The 23,513-nt window shown below is 37.1% G+C and overlaps 1 protein-coding gene across 1 annotated transcript in view; it reads left to right on the forward strand.

The window, feature by feature from the left end:
• The window catches only part of DOCK2 (dedicator of cytokinesis 2), a 4,134,711-nt gene that overhangs the window by 4,070,629 nt on the left and 40,569 nt on the right, over positions 1-23,513 (forward strand). Inside the window, exon 51 of the mRNA XM_044069535.1 lies at positions 4,795-4,943. Coding sequence (XP_043925470.1) covers positions 4,795-4,943 — 149 coding nt within the window. The remainder of the gene's footprint in view (positions 1-4,794; positions 4,944-23,513) is intronic.

Genomic DNA, 23,513 nt, shown 5'->3' on the forward strand with positions numbered 1-23,513 from the left:
ACGTATCCCAGATGGCTGCAGAATAAGCGTACTAGTGCCAGTGTACAAGAACAAAGGGAACATCCATAACTGTGAGCAGTACAGAGGTATCAAACTCCTGTCAAACTGCATGAAAGTTCTGGACAGGGTGATTGTTAAAGGGATACGCATAGTATAAAGTAAGATGGGAGATGATCAGTTCAAATTCAGATAAGGATACAGCACAACTGACCTGATGTTTGAAGTGATACAGATAGTTGAGAAGAAGTTAGAGATGAGGAAAGAATCCAACTGGGCATTCCTAGATGTCCCAAGGAAGCTGATTTGGGCAGTATTGCGGTGGTTCAAAGTCCCAGAAACATTGGTAGAATTAGCACAGGCTATAAACAGGTACCCAGTGACTCAAGTACAAACAGTGTTCTCTCTCACAGCGAGGTTCCCAGTGAGAGTGGGTGTATATCAGGGTTCAGCTCTGAGCCCACTGCTGTTCATACTGGTGATAGGTTACATTAGCAAACAGGTCAGAGGGGACGGATCAATAAAGTTATTGAAAACAGACAATGTGGCATCACAGGCAGACTCTGAGAAAGAACTTCAGCAAATGATAGGGGAATGGAATGCACAACTGAAGGCACATGAGATGAAACTAAGTACAGATACGACAGTGGTACTGGCAGCAAATTGGAGAACTCAGAAGAAGCTAAGAATTGAGATAGAAGGGAAGATAGTGGAACATGTTAATAGCTTCAAGTATCTGGAAGAGGTGGTTGAGGAGAAGGGAAGTCTGAATGAAGAGGTCAAAGCTAGAATCAGAGGGGCTGAAGCCAACTGGCATAGACTTTTTCAGTTGTAATATATGACAGAAGAGTGCCAAAGAAACTGAAAAGTAAAGTGTACAAAACAGTGGTGCAACCAGTACTACTGTATGGTACAGAAACCTGGGCAGTAAAGGCAGAACAGATGAAGAAGCTTGAAGTGATGGAAATGAAGTGTCTGAGATGGGTGGTAGGATGCACGCTGTGGGACAGACAAAGAAAAGAGGACATAAATGCAGAAGCCAAAGTAGCTTCAGTTGCTGAAAATTTAAAAGAGAACAGATTATGGTGGTTTGGGCACATGTGTAGAAAAACAGAAGACAATCTGGTGACGATTTGGGACAGACAGGAAGAAGGCAAGAGGAAACAAGGGTGTTGAGCAAAGAGGTGGATGGATTGTGTGAGAATAGATCTGTGACAGTCAAGTATGAGCATCGAAAAAGGCAGGAGTGTAGCACTGAATCGAGAGAGATGACAAGAGTTAACACGACACCCCTACCCCATGTAGAAAATGGGAAAAAGGGAGTTGATGATGATGATGAGGATGATGATTATTTAGATTTGTTAATCATGGTAGAGCACTAATCCAGATGGACCCATTTCATCCTCAGCCCAGGTGTAAACACACAACAGTTTTGCAACCAATTGAGGTAGAAAATTAGTAATGCAGTAAAGTAGACAACAACAGTAACAATAAATTAGAAGTACAAAGAAGTACAACAGATGAGGAAATCTAGAATATTTCACTGAGACTAAAGTGCATTGCAGGTGGGAAGGATATCTTTGATGTAATAGATTTAGAAAATTAATGTTCAAATGCATTTCTTGAGCCTATGTTATATAATACTTTAGTAAACAAGTACAGGATTATTACATTCCAATAGGGAGAGAAATGATTGAGGCATTTCAAACATTAGCTATATATATGCTTCCATTATTCCATAAGAAGAGTAACTTTAGGGCAGGATTTTAGGATGTGTGGGTTGTTGCAACTGTAACGCAGACATACCTGAAAGGAACGATGAACAGAAGGTCCTTGATGAATCCTTCCCATCACACAAATGGTGCACCATGTAGGTGCTTACTGGATAGTAAAATCCTGGTGCATTCCTATTGACACTTCAGTGGCTGTTGTCTAGTCTAGATCCAACTTCCAGGCCACCCTGTAGATGTGAGGGCTCCTCATCCTTACTAGAGAGGAACAACAGGAACCCCTCCTAAACTTTAAGCCATTTTGGTGTTGATGGGCCATTCCCTGTGGTAGGCATTTCATTGGAAATATCCTCTGCCTTCTATTTTGCCAAAAATAGCACATTAGGTACCCTTTGCTATACCTGTTGCAAACAGCAATTATGACCACCCACTTTATTCCTATTCTGTACCACATTCTGCAACCCCTGGTCCTGTACATCTTTGCCCATGATGGTACCCTTGCCCTGGCTGTACATGCCATGCGTGCAAAAGGTGTACAGTAATACCTTTTTTTCCTGACCCAGAACATTTACCAGCCACTGCCTTTCTCTTGAGCCCATTGCAAGTCCTGTGCACCTGTGGGCTACTACAAATTTCAGTCACTGGATAGGTCAGTCACTGTCTCTCTTTCCTCAATCTGCAGTAGATTTGCAGGCCCCTGCATGGCTGTGCACAATTCCCCATGTACACTGTGCTGCAATGTGCATAGTCTTCCTACACCCCTTCCTGCATCTGCATATTGGGCTCATGTAGTAATATGTCACACTGTTACCCTCCTTCCCATTAGAGTGCATTGATATGCCTACATCTGTGTACAGGTGCCTGTATGCTCCTTGTATCCTTTCATTCTTCTGGTGTCCAGTGTCCATGGTCTGCAACCACCACAGCTAGACGTGAGAATGCCATGCCATTGTGCTGTGTTCCCAACACACAGACCACAAATGTTGAATACACTGTGTGGTTACATTACCAGTCAGATTTCCTGCCATCATTATTTGTATATGTGCTTTCAGGGAGTTAGTTTGTAAAGTGTGTACTCCCCTAATGTTTGTGTGTAAGCATTCCTGTGCAGATTGGTGCTCACACTTTGCATCACACCAGTAAGAACTTCATAACATGGTGGTTTTGCTAATGAGTTAGTTTAATACCATTGTCTCTGAATCACATCTAGAATATAATATGCAACCAAGCCCAGCTGGTGCTAACCATGCTCAATATGGCTATAAAGAAACATTTGATCCATATGCTCATGTACACATAATGCCATGTCACTGCACTATGCTGGTTTGATAGCTGACTTTTGCTCAGCTATGGGTTAATCTTGTGATATCTGAATATGTGGCTGTGTGCACAGAGCTGCTATGTTTGCCCTTCATATAGAGCAATGTGGTGGTCATGGCTTCCTTAAGAATTGTGAACTGCAGAGGTCCTGCTTGTTGTGCTGGGAGATCAAGATTTTCTTATTCTTCTTGCAGAGGGATTTTTCTGAGTACTTGCTTGGAAGTTACAGTCACCCCAACAGGCAGAGCAGGGCAAATGGAGTGGCTGCCCTGGACACAAGTTGTCAGAGGGCACAACTGGCACAAGACTGGCAATCCTACACAAGTACAAGAGAATACTAACATTCATTTAAAGGTCCATGTTACATATTGTGGCTGCTTAAATGAACATGTTTGTTATAACTGCAGTAAGCTGCTACATTTTTTTTTTCTGGTCCTCAACTTGTGAGAGGACTGTTTTTGGTCCTTATCTTTGGGTTAAGGAGGCACCAGTCTGGGAAATGCCTACGGTGCCAGTTTACATAGTCATGGCTCTGGGTGTGATGCCCCCTAACCAAGGAATATGCCTAGGGTGAGTCTGCTAGGATGGGTCATTATGCTGTTGGCACCACCCATCCTGGTGAGCAGTGCCAGCAGTTGAAGAAGAATAGTATGCTAGAATTCAAATCGCAAGGTACAGGAAGCAGAATGGGTGTACATCTCTGCAGGTTCATTATGGCTGATAACCCCATCACAAAGCAGTGTCCTTAGCTTTCTTCCAAGTAATCTTGTGCTATAAACATTAACTCTCCTTTACAAAAATACAGATAAATAATAAACACTTTTTTATTGCTGTTCAAGTAAATACAGAAATTTGGCAGTACACTGTGTAGTGACTTTTTCCCATTGATCTATATATATGGTGCTTAGAAGAACCAAGCTATTTGGACTACTACGATGTAGTGGTTATGTGCTTGACTAATGATGCCATATATGTGGGTGTGAGACCTATGGGCTCAAAGTATTCTTCTACCTGGTAATTACTGCAGATGGTAAAGGCAGTGACCTGCTTCCTGAAGTCAGTGGTTTGATTTCCTTACCCTCTATTTGCTTACTGTGTGACTGAGCAAGTCACGTAAATAGACACAGTGTTGTGGGGTACTTGAAAACTTGGACTAAGCTTATCAGTGGTCTCGGACACCATGCTTAGTGACTACCCATGAACCTTTATCTAAAAAACTCTGAAACAATAAGAAAACACACTCATGCTATTTGTACAATTGCTGCTTAAGGCCTGTTGACTGAAAAGCCGTAGAGCGAAATAAGTTTTAAAAAATTAATTTCAACAGATGCCATCCACCAGAAAGTCTGTCCAAGCAAAGCAGTTTGGTCAATAGACAATAGATGGCTTAAACCTCAGTAGAGTTAATCTGATTAATTTACACAATCAAAATGTTTGTTTCCAAACAAGGCATCCTTTTTTAAGCTAATACTGTTATTTTGCTAGATTGAGCTGCTACTATTTGTATCTGATTCTAACGTATATGAGCAATAGTGTAAGTATTTACCTGTTTTCTAATATTGTAACAGAGTAATTAAGTTTTCTTTCTAGCCAATAAAAGCATCTTTCTTGCCAATAAAAGCAAATAAAAATGAAAATAAATTTACAAATAAACTTGAGATCTAGGTAATAGAAGAAAAAGGTACTAAACAAAAAAACAGGTCATACTTACCTTATCATATTTTTGTTTTCCCTTTTTTTCACAAAGCTGGAACACTAACAGTGGTAAATGGTCCTGGCCTTGATATTCACAGTATACCCCCGAGGCAAATGCAGGCTGTCTTTCCAAATGATTTTGATGAAAAAGAAGGAGAAAAGAAGTCAAGAAGGAAATCAAATCAATTTTTTAAAACACTGGTAAGCTTTACAATATGCTGTAGTAAGATTGCAGAGTGTGTGTGTGTGTGTGTGTGTGTGTGTGTGTGTGTGTGTGTGTGTGTGTGTGTGCATGTCTGCCTGTCTGTCTGTGCCTTCCTTGTGCAGAAAATCATGTGCTGGCTGTCTTGGACAGTTAACAGATACAGAATTTAAGCCTTGTGGAACATCTGTGGACCACATATGCACTAACTACATTCTGCCTTGTGACTGCATAGTTACAGATCTGCAGAAGACCAGTAAGGAGATCTTTTTATTATGAAGCTGTGCTTTTCCAAATTGGGTATTGCAGATCTTTAATGAGCAGGCATACACAACATAGACTTGAGAATTTTAAGTCATGATGTTTGCTTTTCAGTAAAAGAATGATCACAATGAATGTTTGATAAATTTTTATTACATTCGGATTGATTTGCAGTAAATGTCTCCGCATTTACCTTACCTAGTTCTTTACAAAAAGGGATACAGACTACATGGAATGTGACACTCCAGAATGAAGGTGATACACTAGGAGAAAGACTGAGGATATCACGCACTATTTAGGATAAAAATGATTAGTTAGGAGACCAGGAAACATATGTATGAAACTCTGTGCATATGTAATATTGGAAATATAAAGACTAATCGACAGTACAAATCGTAGATCTCAAAATCATCAATGTGACCACATCAACTTCAAAAAACATTGATCCACAAAGGGTCAAAAAATAAATAAAACAAATATTTTTAAAGGGGGGCAAGACCCCCTGCACTGCCACACACCCTGCTATTTATATATTCCAACTCTAAAATCTTACTACAGTGGGAAAGGGCACATCTCCCATTCCCTACTGTACTGTGACGTCTAACATAAAAAGCTGGTACTTTTCAAACAAGTGATTTTCAATCAGCTGCACCGGCTCATTCCCCATCAAGGAAAGCACTCGATGAAAATATATGCACCTGTAATAGTATATGTTACACACACATTATATTATTATACTTTCATTTTGTTTGCTTTTATTGAATAGAAAGTGAATTTAATTATATATAGCATACATGCATAAATATATGAAATCAATGACATATTCTGAGGAATGTACTGAACAGATATTGCCTCACACCCAGATCATTAAATATAAGAATGTGGTAATATCTGTTCAGTGCACAACTCAGTATATGTTATATTTATTAAATTTCATGAATTTTTTTGTGTGAGTCATTTTGAGAATAGCTCAACTTACACAGTTTTGTTAGCCGAGCAGATTGTCATTTTCTGAATCCATATGTCAAGTATGTATATTGTTTTTTTTTTTTTTTTTTTTTTTTAATATTGTGTAACAAAAATATTCTTCCCTGGAGAGGAACAGTTTCACTTCCTGGAAATAGGAAATGTTTTCTAACATACGCATATACACACTTTGGAGGACACCTAGGTCCAATGGGTAAAAACAAAAAGATGTACTTTCTGATTTGAAGGAATAAGAAAAAGAATGGTTTTAAGAAATAAAGTGTTCAGTTAAGTGAGGAAATGGAATGAAAATGTACAGCTTATTATTTGCATAGTGATCATGCTGTGGAAGGAAGCAGGGAGATTCAGAGCAGACATTTTCTTTATACAGAGTGTGTGTTATCTAAATACGAAGAACATAAAACATTATTGTTGAAAATGAAACTAACAAAGCCTTTGAATTTTCAGCTTGATTCTGGGAACAGTTGTTATTGCGTTAAAAACTTTTACAAAAAAAAACTGTATAAGTCATGGAGTAACTGAATTTTAGTTGCATCTCCCTCTGAGCCAGCTTGGCAGTGTGTCCTCACTACACCCTGTAGCCTGTTTATAGTCCTATCCTTCTCATTACTAGTACCATTTTGACCCTCATTTGTGTTACTACCACCACTGTCAGTTTTTGTATGTACGACATTAATTTATTTACTTTTTGTTGACTGATGTAGTCCTCTTAGGTGAGTGTCCTCCTTTTAGGAGAGACCTAAGGTGGTGACTTTACTGAGTAGAGGACGTTTGGTCAGGGCACTGCAGAACTTCCCCTGTTGTTTTCAAGTACTAAGTGACATCAGAGTACTGTCACTAGTGCTTGAAGAATTCCAAGATGAAGGAATGAGTAAACACTGCTGCTGGAGAACTCTTGGAGAGAGGGAGAGAGAGAGAGTAAGAGAGAAATTAAATCCAAGTTATGGAGCTGGAGAGTGGTGGCTTGGATGCAGAGGTGATGAAGAATATAATGAAGGAAGGTAAACCAAGTGAAGGAGCTGATGTGAGCTGAAGTGCTATGATGGGACAGTTGCTACAAGAGCAGTAAGATAATGAAGCTGGTAATGTTTGGTTCAAGAATGCAAAAAAAAAAAAAAGATGTGTGATGCGAGGCCATAAAGCTAGGACCTGTAAACATTTTTGAAGGAAATGTAATGATTCTAGCTATTTCTGGTTTGAATGTCCAATAATAGAAAAAAGAATATGTAAATGAAAAAGAAATTGAGAGGGGGAAAGACAATATACAGAAAACAATATTCAAGAATAAAGTGAAATCACTAATGTACGTGCAGAAAGAAATAGCAGAAATATGACTCAAGATGAAGAAAATCTGCAAGGGGAAGGAATAATGGTAGACGACATTCAGATACAATCAGAAATAAATATGATGGGTGGCAGTTAAAGCAGAGGAAGATGGTGATTCAGAAAATGAGAAAGAACAAGGGAAGAAAGAAGTTCAATCTATTGGAGGAAGAATGAGAAGCATATAGACAAAACTAAGAACCAGAGGAAAGATACAAAAAAGGGAAAGGGATTATTTAGACGGATTGGGACTAAATATGAATATTATCAGAAATTAAATGAAGGGGTGCCCAGTAATGAGTCCTGTAACATGTACAGGGTTACATATATTGGTAACATCTAAATATGATTGTAGATTCTTTTTATAAGACCCGTTGCGCCTACTACTATTGGAGCTGTCTGGGTATCTTTCTTCAGTTCTATATTACGTGATCGAACATTTAGGTGATCAAACACCTAAATGTCGATCCCTTAAAACCGTGAATGGCCATTTACTAAAATTGTTTGGACCAAAACAAATCTTAAAGCACTAATCAAGTGGGGGGCTTTGCCCCCCCCCCACATGGGGGCTGGCTGTTCGCGATTGTCAGACTTCGACATTTATGGGTCGATGTTTAGGTGTTCGATCAACTAAACATTCGATCATGTAATATAGAACCCTTTCTTCCACATTGCTCTTGTTTTTGCCTGCAGATCATGATATTTTATGACTTTGTGTCTCTCTCTCTCTCTATACAAGACACCGTAGTCACTGGGTGTGGCAATTTCAATGATCAATTCTACTTTTATCTTCTTTTCAGGGATTACTATATCCATTTTTCTAGCATCTTTCTTTTGAACTATTGGTAATGGATGATCCCATGTGATGTAAACTTCATTTTCTGTGGTACCTGGACCTGAGATGATATGTGATTTGAGATAAAATGGAAATTGTGGAAGAGTAATAATATTTGCATATACAAACATGTCAGAAAAAATGTTTGAAGAACTAAAAATAAGTGATAGTAAACTTGTCAGTAGCAGTGAATGGGGGCTTTAAATGTAAGATAAAAAATGGAAAATAACATAAGATGTAAAGATGATAAAATAAGTGATGCAGTAATAGATAACATTATGTATTCAACCGATAAGAAGGACGTGGCAAGTGAAGTTGAAGGACTAGATTTTTTAGCCATAGATCAATATGGACTGTGTTAGGTGATAATGAAAGAGACCATAAAAGAAGGTAAAATAATCAAATGGTTAACAGAGGATGTAAGTAAAAAGAAAAAAATTAAAGTAGAATGTAGAAAACTATGGAAGGAACATATGACAGTGAGAGTTTTTTATGAAAATTGGACAAAATGGTGAGCATGTATGTATGTATTTATTTATTGATATTTGATTTCCAGGAAAGTCTGACTGGGTAGAAGTCCAATTTCAGCAGAGACTCAGCAAGAAAAGCTTCAAATTATTACAAAATATTTTAAGAACAATAATTTTACAATCTTCAAAAATAAAACAAAAACATCTACAGTTTAAATAATTATAACAAATTACACAATGTAAAAATATTGGTTAAAATCGATTCAAGGTGTATGACAATCATTTAATATTTAGAGAAACTTTAGACAGTCTGTAGAGAAATTAAAGGTAAGTTAGTCTAATAGAAATAGAAATTGCAGTATGAAGTGAGGGAAAAACAAGCTTATGGGTTATGTATGGCTTCTTATGGCTAATGTATTTAGAGAGAAAGTCGGGGAAGAGAATTAGATAACAGTAAGGAAGTAAATGAAGAAGAGAGAGTAAGAAAGTATAAGGAATGAAAAGATCCTTTTCACATTTAGGGATATACTTTACCCTGGATTTGAGCAAGAACAGAGCCAGATTTTAGCTTGGAAGTCTTTCAGAGTGGTTTTGAAAGATGGGCGGGAGGGTATTAAACTGATGGATACAGGTAAGAAGTTCCATGCCTTAGCAAACTTGTACAAGAACAGACAATACCCAGCAAATTTGCTAGGTTTGTAGACAGACAGGCATTATTGGTCACCAGTTCACAGTGACCGACTGGGGTCATAGATGTGTACAATGTTTTTAGTGCTGGACAAGAATATGGATGTTGGATAATTTTATAGATGGTAGGAAGTTGTGTATATGTTAGTTGATGTGGCAGTTTTAACCAATTGAAACTTTTCACTGCTATACACTGGAGGGTTCTGAAAGGGGTATGTGCTCAAATTTGGCAACTTTGTTATAGCATTGTTTAAGTTTTAATTTTTGTGAAACCTGGAGGTTAGTAAGGATGGGAGCACCATAAAGAAGAGTGGGGAGATAAGTAGTGACAAGTGTCATTTTAGTTGCAGTGTTTAGAGCAATATAAAAGACTTTTTGGAAACAGAAAGAAATAAAAAAACTGTAAAACGGAATAAGAAAAACATGGTGAAATATTTTAAAACGGAATGGAAGCAGAAAATAACAGAGTAACAGAATTAGAAAAACTGTATGAGAAAAATAAAATAAAAATAAGATAATATATATTTTCTAAAGGGAAAGAAGGAAGGTGTTTCCTCTTTTTTAGGAAAGGAGGTAAAAAGAGGGAAGGGTAGGATGGATGAAGTAGCAGATGACAATGGGGTAGTAAAATGTAAATAAGGAGAAATTCTGGAGATAGTAGTACATTTATAGAAAGATTGTATAGGAAGGAAGATGATGAAAGGGGAAGTGGAAAGTAAAGACATTTTTGGATAGAGTAGAAGAAAGAACTGAATTGAAAGAAGTTATAAAAAAAAGGAAAGCGGAATTATCACTTGGCTTGGATGGGTCAAGTTATGGATATTATAAGGGGATGAGTGTAATGTAAAAAGTAGTGTTTGTGAAAATATTGAACAAATGGTTAGTGTAATGATTAGACAATGAAAAGAAATGTGCTGAGATGATTCAATTTATATGGAAGGTAGATGACAAAAAATATTAAGAATTGGGGCTAATAACACTGGGAAATACCGATTATAAAATCTTAATGAAAATAATGCAACAAAGAATGGAGAATGGTCTGGAAAAAGTGATAGGGGAAGAGGTTTACAGAATAAAGTCAAAACAATCATAAAAGAAGTAATAGATACCATAAGATAATAAAGACGTAATGTTGGTTGTATGTGATGAATCAAAAGAATTTGACTTGATAATTTATGAGACGATGTGGGATATTTTGGGGGATTATATGGTTGGGAGAAAAATAATAAAAGTATTGAAGAAGTGTTGTGATGTGTCTTGGGGAAGACTATGGTAAATGGTTGATTGGGAAAGAAAAAGATTTTAAAAAAGTGTGAAACAGAGTGTCCAATGAGTAAGTATTTAATGCTTTAGTAATGAATGCAAAATACAAATATTTTGGTGAACTGATAGAAGCAGGATGGAAACTGAAAAAAAGGTGTAATGATGCCTTTATGTCTTTCATATACAAATTATTTAGTTACTGTAACAACAAATATAGTATGGACATACCTCTTAAGGGTATCTCATTACGAGGAACGTACCTCATTTGGGGTCCTAAAAAGTTCATGTTCCTCAAAGTTCCACATTGAAAGACTCTGTCCCACATTCAGTGTTAGGAATTTTTTAAATGAAATCCATGGTAAATAGAAATTAATCACATTAAATCATTAAAATATCTTCTTTATAAGTAAAACCAGCATATTTTAACCATCCTATAGCCTTCCTAGTTGAAATTGTTAGTAAGCCATTAGTATCTGTTCCACATTTTGCCCATTTGTTCCACATTACGAGGGCTAGTGTTCCTCATTTTGGAGATGGAAGGTTGAGAGCTATGAGTATGGATGAGAGAAACTGTGACTAGGATGGAAGGGTGGTTAAGTAAAGCTGGATTAAGGTTAAATAAGTCAGAGAATAAAGAGCTGGGTGAAAACAAAGAAGATAAATGTAATATATTTACTAGAAATGAGATAAGGATATTAAGAATCGGGTTTGGTTAAACCAGAAAAATATCAGAACAATAGACTGAAATTCTGGATGAAATAAATTAGTGGAAAGCTTTCAATTTATCTATTAAAAATAAGGTATATATGTTAAGTATGTTTCCTGGGAAAATTGAGATCATACCTCTGAACTGTACAGATTTTCGCAGCATATCCAGATTTTTGCCTCATATTTTTGGTCTGTTCATAAAAATTATATTTTTGACAAATCACTGGGATGATCTAAGGATTAAAGTTACTAGATAATGACATGCATTTGAGTATCAGACTTCATCTCCTTCAGAAAATGCATGTTGGCACAAATCTTGTTATACTAGCAACTTTCTAGGTTTGTGAAAGCAATATTTAAAAAGTGTTCCTATTTTTGGGCCTTTGTCCCCCCATTATTTTAGGCTTTGTCCAGATGTCTTGTGCTAAGAAGTTGAGAGGTAATGGTTGGGATATTTGGAGAGTGCATATATGTGTCCTGGAAAAATAGAAAATTAATTGTTAATAAATTTTCTTCAGTTTAATATCGAGATCAAGACAGTTGGATGGGGAATTGTATGCTATTCTGACATCTCTCTTATTTATTTTCCCATCTCCTGTAGAAATCTTCACATAATCCATCTTGCCCTGAAGTCTTTCTGTCCTTCAAACAGCCCCATATTCTGTCTACCTCAAACAGTCTTGTCAGGCTGTTCCGCTCTCCTAGCTTTTCCCCTCACCTGTGCATTGAAGTACCTATCACTTTTCCCCATCATCTTTTCACAGTTCACTAAGCAAATATATTTAACTACAGATGTTCCACATTGCCTTTGTGATACTTTCCTTGTCATATCTAACAGTGTCGGTGTCCTCTGTCAACCCTTCTGTACTCTAGCTGTGCTTTATCTTTTGTAGCTTCTATACCAAAAGCCTTCCTGACTACTCCCTATGTACCACCATATATCTGTCATATCTACTAGTCTTTTATGTACAACTATAGCATCTCCCCCAATGTTTGAGACTTTACATTTTCTTCCTTATAAGTACTTCTAACCACCTCTATCCTTCTTGTCTATTCTACAGCTCCTTCAATATTCTCTTCAATCGCAATTACAGTTCTCTCACCTCACTGCTCTCCTGGCTTCTCCAAAATTCCTCCAATGGCATACTCTGACCTTTCCATACACACTTAACAGCACCCCACCACATGCTTTTCTTATCTGTTTCATGTACTGGGTTCAGCCTCATCACCTCCTGCAACATCCTTTCACGTTCTGGTCTCTTGTCTTCACCACTGCACAACCAGCATATCCATCGCCATCATATTTTCCCCCTTCTTCCTTCATCTGAACCTGCAGCCTCACTAAAGCATGATTCAACAGATTCCTATCTCCTATTTCCACTTCCTTAACCACCAAGTCTACTCAACTGTTTCTTTTCCCCTTTGGAGAAAATATATACCGCTTTCCTTTGTGCATCTTTCTCCATATTTTCATCCATCCATCATCATCATAATCACCATCGTTACTCGAATCACTTTCAGTACCTGCTGTAATTTCCTACTCTTCTCTTCTTCTCCATACTTCCGTATTTTCTATTCCACAGGAAATCTACAGTTACTCTGAAATCCCCTCCAATAATTTCAAGCTCTTCTCCCCTAGCAGTTCTATACCTTGTCTCATAAAATAGCTTGAAAAATTGGGAGGAGTCTTTATTTCGACCGTAAAAATTGCCAGTCCTCAGTTTCTTCTCAAAACACTCTAACCCCACTATTACCCACCTCCCTACAGACACTTTCTGCATATTGCAAACTTTTACTCTTTTTTATTTATTTATTTATATTCATTTAACATTTGTTTACCGGGAAAGTCCAACTTGGAACAAAGCCAATTTTCAAAGGAGACCTGGGGAGAAATGCTCCAGATACATGTCTTTGTGATGTGGGAGGAAACTGGAGCACCCAGAGGAAACCCACACAAATGCAGGGAAGACATGCAGACTCCACACAGAAGGCACCCCGGCCGAGAATCAAAATGGAGACCCTCTTACTGAGAGGTGACAATGGTACCACTGCACCACTGCACCGTCCAATGTGTTAAACTATTTTGTATTGGAATCTTCATACCCCATTTCCTTCCCATTTTCACTGTACTACATCCAGCAATAAACCATTGTCTTTTCCCTCTTCCATGCTTCCTTTTTTCTCAGCTTTGTTTACTGAAGCAAAATCACAGCTCCTCTTTCTCTATGCAGTATCCTATTTATCTTTCTGTTTTCACCAGATGTCCTATACCACCTGCATTGTGTGTAATACTGTCAGCAATCTTTCCCATATATTCCCTTCTTCCTCCTAGACACTACTATAATTGGAGGTTTACCATCCTTCTCCTCTTCCCAGACTAAATTTATACAGATTCCTTGACCCTTTGGGTCTATAGTATATTCTCGAAAGCCGACAATGTTGAATCTGACATTGTCGACACGAGAATATCGAACGCTCAGAATCTCGAGCGTGTAAACAGAAATCTCCATAAGGGGAGATTTCTGTTTACTGCAATGTAGTACGGTCTCGTAGTTGGTATATTTAAGTAGCGGGGGTGTGAGGGGTGAAGGGGGGCTTGTCCCCCAGCTTAAACCCGTTAGGGTACTTTTTTTTTTGTCTTTTTATAAGGTCGACGATTGAAGACATCGACCATATGGTGTTTGACCATATGTTGTTCGATGTTTGCAAACGTCGATCTTATAATATAGACCTGACCCTTCCTGGATCTATACCTGGCAAACTGAGCCTGCTTGCACTCAGAGTAAGTTGTACCTGTTTCTTGCATGGAATTTTGCTGTTTACCCTTCCACTGTTCACATCTCCAGTTCCTAAAAATGAGCACCTTCACCTTCAAGGAGCCAGCCTTCCCCGTCTGGTCTCCACTGTTTCACTACATAACGTAAACTAGCCTTTGTCATCTACCTCTATATCTTGTGCTACCAGACTGCCCTGGACTGTACTCAAAAACTTCAAATACTAAGGTTGGTACATATCTATAAATAACACGATCAATAGCCATAAACTAGATTAGAAGATTCAGCCCTACATTACAAAGTGTTTGCAACCGTAAAGAACCAATAAACTGTACTCTTGTCAACAAGCAGTCTACCATGTAACTTGTCTGTAATCCAACATAAACGTGCAACTAATACTGATAGAGTCCCTGGGCCCTCCCAGTTACATCAAGTTCCCATTAGTTATTAATCAGCCAACATATACTACACATTAAAGGCCTTATTTCACAGTGTGTATCTTATGTAAGTCAAATGTAGCCCATCACATATGCACCCTACTTGAATAAACTTCAAGGATAATCCCTATACCCCCTAATAGTTATGAGCATCTTATAAAATGAGTTTAGCTTTTAGTCTTAGAGGATAGATGCCCCAATATGGCTGTTTTCCACCACACTTGTTAAATTATATGTTTGTCTTAAATATTTAATGGAGATAACTAAGCATTGATACATAAAATACATTTTTCTTATTCTTTAGTTGATGTACCATGTCAGCAAAACATCATACATACTACACTTTGGTCAAAATGGGAAGTGAATACTGTGGGAAGAAATAGCCAGGGGATTGTTATGGATAGGCTTGTATAGGCCCTAGGGCCAGTAGCCTAGTACCAACGTATGAACCTAAATGGCTAAGTTACAATATGCTTGCACTCTTACTACATCCACAGAGGCATAAATTTGACAGAAAATCAGTCAGGCAGATATTTTCTCTGCAGATCAAAGTATACAATACAGTGTGTGATTAGTTAGCAAACTTGGTTTAACAGAAACACAATGCTCCTCGTTTTTTGGCTAAGTAAGCAGTCTACATTTCTTCCATTAACTATTAAATGCACAGATTATACCAAACTCTGGAACATTTTTTATGTTTTATTTATTTTATTTTGCTTTTGTTTACTGGGTTTGTCATAATGGATTTATTCAAAACTCCTTTCTATCAGAGGCCCAGGGAGAAAAACTCCAAAACATACTGCAATAATTTTTAAACAGAGATTCAGTAATATACATTAACAATTGCACATTCATTTGCTAATTAGATTGCATTCATATGAAATAAAGGCAAACATTACAGTATAAAAATACTTCTTTATTAGTAGATCTTGAACACTGAACATCTGAAGATATGTATTAGTGGGTTTTTCAAACAGATAATAGATCATGTGATTAGTGCTTAATGGAGATGAAGGAAGGAAATAATTAAGGCAAAAATGTTAATACTGTGGTTAAGAGGGACATACATTTTATATATATATATATATATATATATATATATATATATATATATATATATATATATATATATATGGCTATTATAGGGTTTATATTACAAGTATAGATGTAGGGGGTGAGCAGTGTCACAAAACTATGCTCATGGTAGAGAGATGCTAGTAAAACTTTTTACATACTGGTGAAGACTGGTTGTGGGGCATAGTATTCTAAATGAGAAGAAATGGTTTGATGAATATAATAGCTGAAGATAATAGTGGCTTTGGTATATTGGCCAGATGTCTGTCTGCCCTTGGCAGGGAATCCCTCATGTTAAGAATACTGCATGGCAGTATCGCCTGCTGGCTGACCAGCTACCACCGTAAACCATGCGTCTTGACAGTTATAGTTTCTATCATTTTCAAAAAAATGTTTTCATTATTTCTTGATCTGAAAATGAGACCCACCAACTTCCATGATATTAGGCTACTGTTTGATTCCAGTTAACATATACTACACCACAATTATTCACTAGGGCTTAGAGAGCGCAAAGTCTTCACTACTCCATGGTTGGCTGCTGACCATTCCCACCCCCCTACATAGCTACCATTGGCACTGTCTTCCCTTCATCAATTGTCAGTGCTGTTTGCACCTGTCCCTCCATCTTGGATTCTTTCTCCTTGTTCTCTGTCTCCTGGATGCATTTGTCACACATTCTTCATTCACCTTAGTTATACTCCTTCCAGTAGCTTCTTATACTCTGCCTTTCTCCCCCTAACTTTTCTGCTCAGTCAAATGTATTGCTCCTATTCCCCCTTCCTCCTACTCACCTGCCCTGCTCTGCCCTTTTTATCCTTACTAGCCATTCAGTTATCATCTCTAGCTCCCCAAATTCTCCCATAAAAGTCTTACAGAGCTAGCATCCTCTCTCATGACAAAGTACCTGAGCCAAGCCCCTGCACAGCATTTTGAGCCCTTCAGACACCCCACCCCCACGTATCATGCAGCCTGTACTACTCATTTCATTGTGTATCATTCTTGTGTCCTTTTTCTTATACACATAAAACACACACACACACACACACACACACACACACACACACACACACACACACACACACACACACACACACACACATACATGCACATGTTTGTACACATGTGATTGTAATAGGAATGTTCAAAATATAAAACGCTAAATACAATACAACAGCAAAACCTTTCAAGAATTTGCATTACTGAAAACCATAAACAGAAACTATACAAAATTGTAAAAAGAAAACGATTTCCTTTTGCTATCTTTCAACTAAAAGCCTTCCATAACACTAAAACCTCATATTCCAATATAATGGTGGTGTTATGTTTAGGGCGAGGAACAGAGTTAGAGTTAGGGTTACCATGTATTACTACTGAGGTCGTTCAGGGGGCTTCTTGGTATGAACAGTCAATACAAAAACAAATGAGATGAAATATGGGATAATGATAAAAATAAAACTCTTTAAAAAATAACTTGTATACTATGGAGCAATGTTTTACTGTAAAAGGTACTGACTTGGTAAAATCAACATATGCAATCAAGGATCTGAGACTATGGAACCTAAGAGAACAAAGTGCACTAAATCCTAAGTATGAAAAGCCTGAAACATGCTAAAATGGAATGAATGCCAATGTTTCCAAATAAAACTTAAACTTTACAAAGAATTGAATGCAGGTTAGAGAGTCTGCGCTTCTAACCCTCACATGCGATGCTGCTGTTATTTCCCTCTTATGTTACACTTCTGTGAAAGAGCAGTAGCTGGTTCACAGGTGGTTACCTGTTTTCCAATAACAGGTACAACCCTGGAGTGAGAATAATAGCTAGCGGAAATGTGGAATGGAGTAAAGCAAAGACCAGAAAATATTATAAAAAGATTGTTAGATTTGTGATTTATGGAATGGAGCTACACATTTCATAGAGATTTGAGAAGTACACATTACTTATGTCAAACTCTGGTACAGTATATGTTTATGCCATATAAGACTGCCTTTTTATATGTAACACAAATGAATATATATATATATGTATATATGTGTGTGTGTGTGTGTGTGTGTGTGTGTGTGTGTGTGTGTGTATGTGTGTGTGTGTATGTATCTTTTTCAGACCCCATCACTGTATAGCACTAAAAAGCCTGAATTGGTTAGAACTACCACATCAACTAACATACACACAGTTTCTTACCACCTCTAAAATTATCCAGCATCCATCAGCTTGTCCAGCACTAAATAACAATCTATGTAACTATGTTCCCAGTTAGTTAGTACACTCCAGTTACCAAAAACTCCTGTCTGTCCACATACCTAAGGCCTGGAACTCCTTACCTGTATCCATCAGGTCAGTACCCTCCCTACCATCCATCAAAATCTTTCTGAAAGACTTACTAGGCCAAAAGCTTCTCTGATCTTGGTCAACACCAGGATAAATTATATCCCTAAATGTGAACAAATACTTATTCATACCTTACACCTCCTTACTGTCCCTTCTTCACTCACTTCCTTACTTCTATCAATTTCTCTCCCCTGCTTTTCTCAGTAAATGTACCATACGCCTGTTTTTCTCTCACTTGTGTCAACAAAGCTTAAGTCAACATTTGGGAGTTTTCAAAACTAACAGTGTTTTATACACGCATGTGAGCGCGCCCGCCTGCATACATACACACCATCAGTTTCCCTCTCCTTCCTCAGGCAGTGCCCAAGGAGTAGATATACATTGGAATTAGAAAGGAGATGATGCTTGCTTATACAGGCTGTGTAACCCTCTCAAAAACACTGCTTCACCTTGTGAACAGGACTTCCCTGCTAGGTGCTTAGCCTGCACCAAACATCATTAACAAGGTGCATGTACCTAGGGTCATTCCTCTAACCCACTGCCCTAGAAGAAGCAAACTGGCTAAAGCCTAATCTTTCTTCTCCTTTCCTTGTCTAGCTGGCATCCATGTCCTTAGTCAAAAAAGGTCTCTGTGAAGACAGGCAGCCTGTACTTACACAAATGGGGTGGCTGTCTTACAACTTTTCCATTTTGACATTTCATTATTTATGGATTGTATAAGTGACATTTTGAGCTTAAGATTTACAGAGCAGTATAAAATTATGTTGCTAATACCTATATGATTAAGGTCTTGATTTTTGAAAATGTGTATTGATGACAGGAATATAGCTTGTTACATGATCGTGGGTTGTCAGAACTATTAGGCTGGATTGTAATATTTTGTATTATAACCTATGCATTTGTCTATGAGTGGTGATAACCTGGCTCAACACATTTGTCCCCTTTCCAAACCTATTTCGCTAGGTTACAATCAAGCTAGAAATTAAAACAGCTAACATGCACCAGGTTGAATTTTGTATAAAAATAACACTTATTAGCACATAAGAAATTATTAACTTAATTTCAGGTAGGCATCAAAAAAACAAAAATGAGTTGGTTGAGGTGGTTCAGCCGTTAGCATTGTCACCTCACAGCAAGAGGTTATTCATTTTGATTCTCGGCTGGAGTGCCTTCTATGCGGAGTCTGCATGTCCTCCCTGCAGTTGCGTGATCTTTAAAGACATGTAGATAGGTGCATGAGTGTGTGTGTGTGTGTGTGTGTGTGTGTGTGTGTGTGTGTGTGTGTGTGTGTGTGTGTGTGTGTGTGCTCCTTCTGTGAAGGTTGGGTGCCAGGCTGGCAACTCAACACTGTAAGAACTCCACTCCCAATCAATAGCAGACCAGGGATCCATTGTGGCAACCCCTAACTGGGAAAAGCCGAAAGACTTTTATCAAAAAATAAAAATGAGTTTGTTGTACAGCATGAAAGTCAGGAAAAACATCAAATTCTTTCCCTTAGTTTCTGGAAGACTAGTAAGGTGTGCAGTATACAAAGTAGGCAGTGGTCAGTCCAAACAAGGGTTAAGAGTCCATGGGTCCTTTATGAGCAGGTTTTTCTTGTTTAAGAGTCTTTTGATCCTGGATAAGCACTGTGAAACAGTCCTGCACTCTCAATCCACTATGTCTTTGGACAATCCACAGAACTGAAGATGATTCCTTGCACTTTGATGCTGGCTACTCGTGTAGACTGAAGTCCACTTCCATTGCAGGGAGTTCTCATTAAATGCACCTGTCTAACACACTCTACTTTACCTTTTTGGATTTTGCTAGTCCCAGGGTTAGTAAGATGGAATATCACAGTCTTTGGTTCCTTTTCCAGAGTGTGTGGCACTATAGCTGGTCTTCAGCAAAGCTCTTTCAGAGTCTCTCTTTTTGTTATCTGGCAGCCAGTAGCAGTCCAAGTATGACTATAGTAAGAAGCATGAATGAAATCTAAAAGTCTGAGGTTTACTGCAGTATATATCTTTTAGGACAGAAAGGATTTGGAATTTCTTTGCTCTGTCTTCGCAATTCATGGAATCCAGTATTTGTCTGAGCTGTTTAAATTTGCACAGTACATTATTTCTTTGATTAGCAACACAACCAGGAAAAGTAGGGTTTTGCAGTTATTACTTTCTTCTCCATCCTGTGAATTTGTTATTCCTTCCTGTCTTCTTGACACCTTAATGTCTCAGAAGCAGAATGGTGTGTAATATTTATGTATCCAGATCTGAGGTTTTAGTTGTGATGGCACCTTTCAGTCAGTGCTGAAAACAGATACATGCTGCTGATATTAGCCAAATGTCTTTGAGACAAGGCCCTGTATTTCACTCTCAGGTTGCACGTTTGTTTCTGAACATTCAAGGTACCTCTTTAGTAGGACAACAAACTTTGTGTGTCTTTTACTAAATCAGAAAGACAACTCTTTTAAAAGGCATGGCTTCATGCCCTCTATTTTCAGTATTTTGTCACACGATGTGCCAGGTAAATGCCAAGATTAATACACATCAATACATGAAGGTTAAATTAATAAAATGTAATCACGACATAGTAACAATTGCATGATGCATGCCATACTTAATGGCATCAACAATAATAAGAGATATAGCAATAATAATAATTCTAATGATAACCATGGCCAGTAATGCCAGTAATGATTTCATTTATTTTCCTTTTCAATCAAACGTTTCTTTTCCCCTACAGAGTATGGTGTGTCAGGAAATTTTGCACAGGTTTCACTGCACTGCCTACTCTATGTTAATACTGAAAGTAATGGGGAATCCTGCCTTTTGATAAATTATAACTTCTGAAATCGGTTTCCCTGATCCCAGCTTCTCATACCTATATGTCTAAGAGAGTTGCTGAATGTTTTCATTATTGCCTTGCACTCACAAGACTGCAGTTGTATAAGACATTTTCCTTTTAGGATTTTTCTCATTTCATTTAGTTGTGTGACTTGTGCAGTTTGCATACATATAAAAGGGGATATGGGGGCAAACTATCCCACATGGGTGTGCAGGGGAGGTTACCTTCCTTCAAAAACTGCTTTTATTTCTAGGGTCACCTGCAGTTTTGTTGTTGAATGTGTTTGGCTCACCTACTTAACTTTCAGTGGGTTATACATCTACTTTTCATAGTGGATCCAAAAAAAATTCTATGTTCTTGTGCTGTTGTCTTCTACCTGACTTGGGATGATAATGGCATATATATATATATATATATATATATATATATATATATATATATACGTGTGTGTATACATATATATATATATATATATATATATATATATATATATATATATATATATATATGTATGTGTGTGTGTGTGTGTGTGTGTACATATATATATATATATATATATATATATATATATATATATCGGAGCAAATTAGATAGAAATAAATGGAAATTGTGGGAATAATGCATGCAAAATAATATTCAGGATGAGGATTGAGGTTTAAAGGAAGGCAGGAATGGAATTGAGCAGTTTTATGTAATGTTGAAATGATGATAGTTATAAAGAAAGAAAATGTGATGTATAATGTATGTAAATGGAAACAATGTTAATGTGATTTGTTTTCTTTCCATTAAGGTATGTTTGCTTATGTGTTGAGTGATAATTTAATAAAGATGTTTAAAAAAAGTATCATAGTAATCAAACTAATTAAATTCTAAGGTGGTCTTAAAATCCTAGCATTCCATCTGTATAGCAGGTGTGAAATGGTTTGCTGTATATTTGCTGTCTTCTTTAATTTGTTTATAATTTGAATTTTTTTTAAATGGAACTTAACATTTATTATTAAACTATAACAAAAATAGTTAAATATTCTTTTTAGCTGAGTTTCATTTCTCTATATTGCATTTAAGGAGACTTTGTATTTCAACAGAAATATTACTTCTGTATACATTTAATTGAATCTTAACACAGTCTAGAACCAGAAATCAGCTTTAGAAGCCTCACTTAAGACCGTTAGTTACTTGTGATTAAGGTTATTACATGAATACATACATACATACATATATACAAATATTTCAAGCACAGGCATTAATGTACGTCTAGCCTGCCAATTTACCAAAACAATTGTTCCCATAATAAGTGTCCAGGCTGTTCTTAAAAATATCTATGCAAGTACTTGCTTTAATGTAATTTGGTAGTCAATTTCATGCATCAGCTGCTCTCTCAGAGAACCAATTAGTACACTTCTCATTCCTACAGAATCTTCTACATAGGTTGTCTAATGATTCTGTACCACTTTTTGGTAACACCAAACATTCCCACAGATAGCTGTCTCTAAATACCATATATACCTGAATAAAATCTCCTCTTAGATATCTCTAAGAAACACTGTACAAGTTCAGATATTTTACTCTTTCATAATAACTTAAATTTTCACAGCCATGGATGCCCTTGGTATATTTCCCCTGTACTCTTTCCAGTTTACGCATCCTTGTTTTATTATAAGGTTTCCATATTGTTATTCCATACTCAAGTTTGGGTATAATAGAACTAAAAAACAATGACTTCATAATTTCTGATTTCCTAAACTTTATAAATCTTTTAATCCAATCTATAGTTCTATAACTATTGTTAACCTATTGGTTGATACGATTAGAAAAACTCAAAGCTGGATCTACACATATACCCAGGTCCTTAAATGAATCTACAGTTTCAATCACTGTGTGCTGTATTAAATATTCACCTTTCAATTTATGGATCCCAAATCTCATATGCTTAGTTTTTGATGTATTTATCAGCATATTATTCTCATGTGCCTAAATGGTCAATTTGTGAAGCTCTTTTGCAGACATGCATTATCTGTAACACATGTAATCAGTTTACCCAATTTCACGTCATCTGCATATAGACTATAGAACACCTCAGATGAAAAAGTTAGGTCTGAAAGATACAATCTAAACAATTAAGGGCCTAGGAGAGAGCCCTATGGGACACCCTGACTGTAACCAAGGATTTCACCTGTCCAGTTTCTGTATGATACTTGCCATGTCCTATTTGTAAGCCATGCAGCTATCCACCTTATCAAGAGTACAATACCTAGTTGTTCTAATTTATTGATCAGTGCTTTGTGTATGACCCTGTCAAATGCTGAAGTTAAATCTGTATAAATCACATCACAGCACAATTTTTCATTCATAGCTGTTATCATATTGTTATAGAACATCATGTTATAGATGGTAATAAATCTATTTTCAACAGATGCATGCTGATATATGGTTTCAGGTGTCAAACTATCCACTTCTGACAATAATTTATCCAACATTACTTTCTCCGTTATTTTTCCACAACATGAAAGTAGACTGAAGGGTCTTTGTGACTCTGGGTTTGTCCTACTCCTGTTTCCCTTAAAGACAGGCTTAATAAGTGCATGTCTCCAGTCTTGAGGA

Source organism: Protopterus annectens, chromosome 4.part0 (genome assembly GCF_019279795.1).
Source record: "Protopterus annectens isolate FY-2018-M chromosome 4.part0, PAN1.0, whole genome shotgun sequence".
Lineage (NCBI taxonomy): Eukaryota > Metazoa > Chordata > Ceratodontiformes > Protopteridae > Protopterus > Protopterus annectens.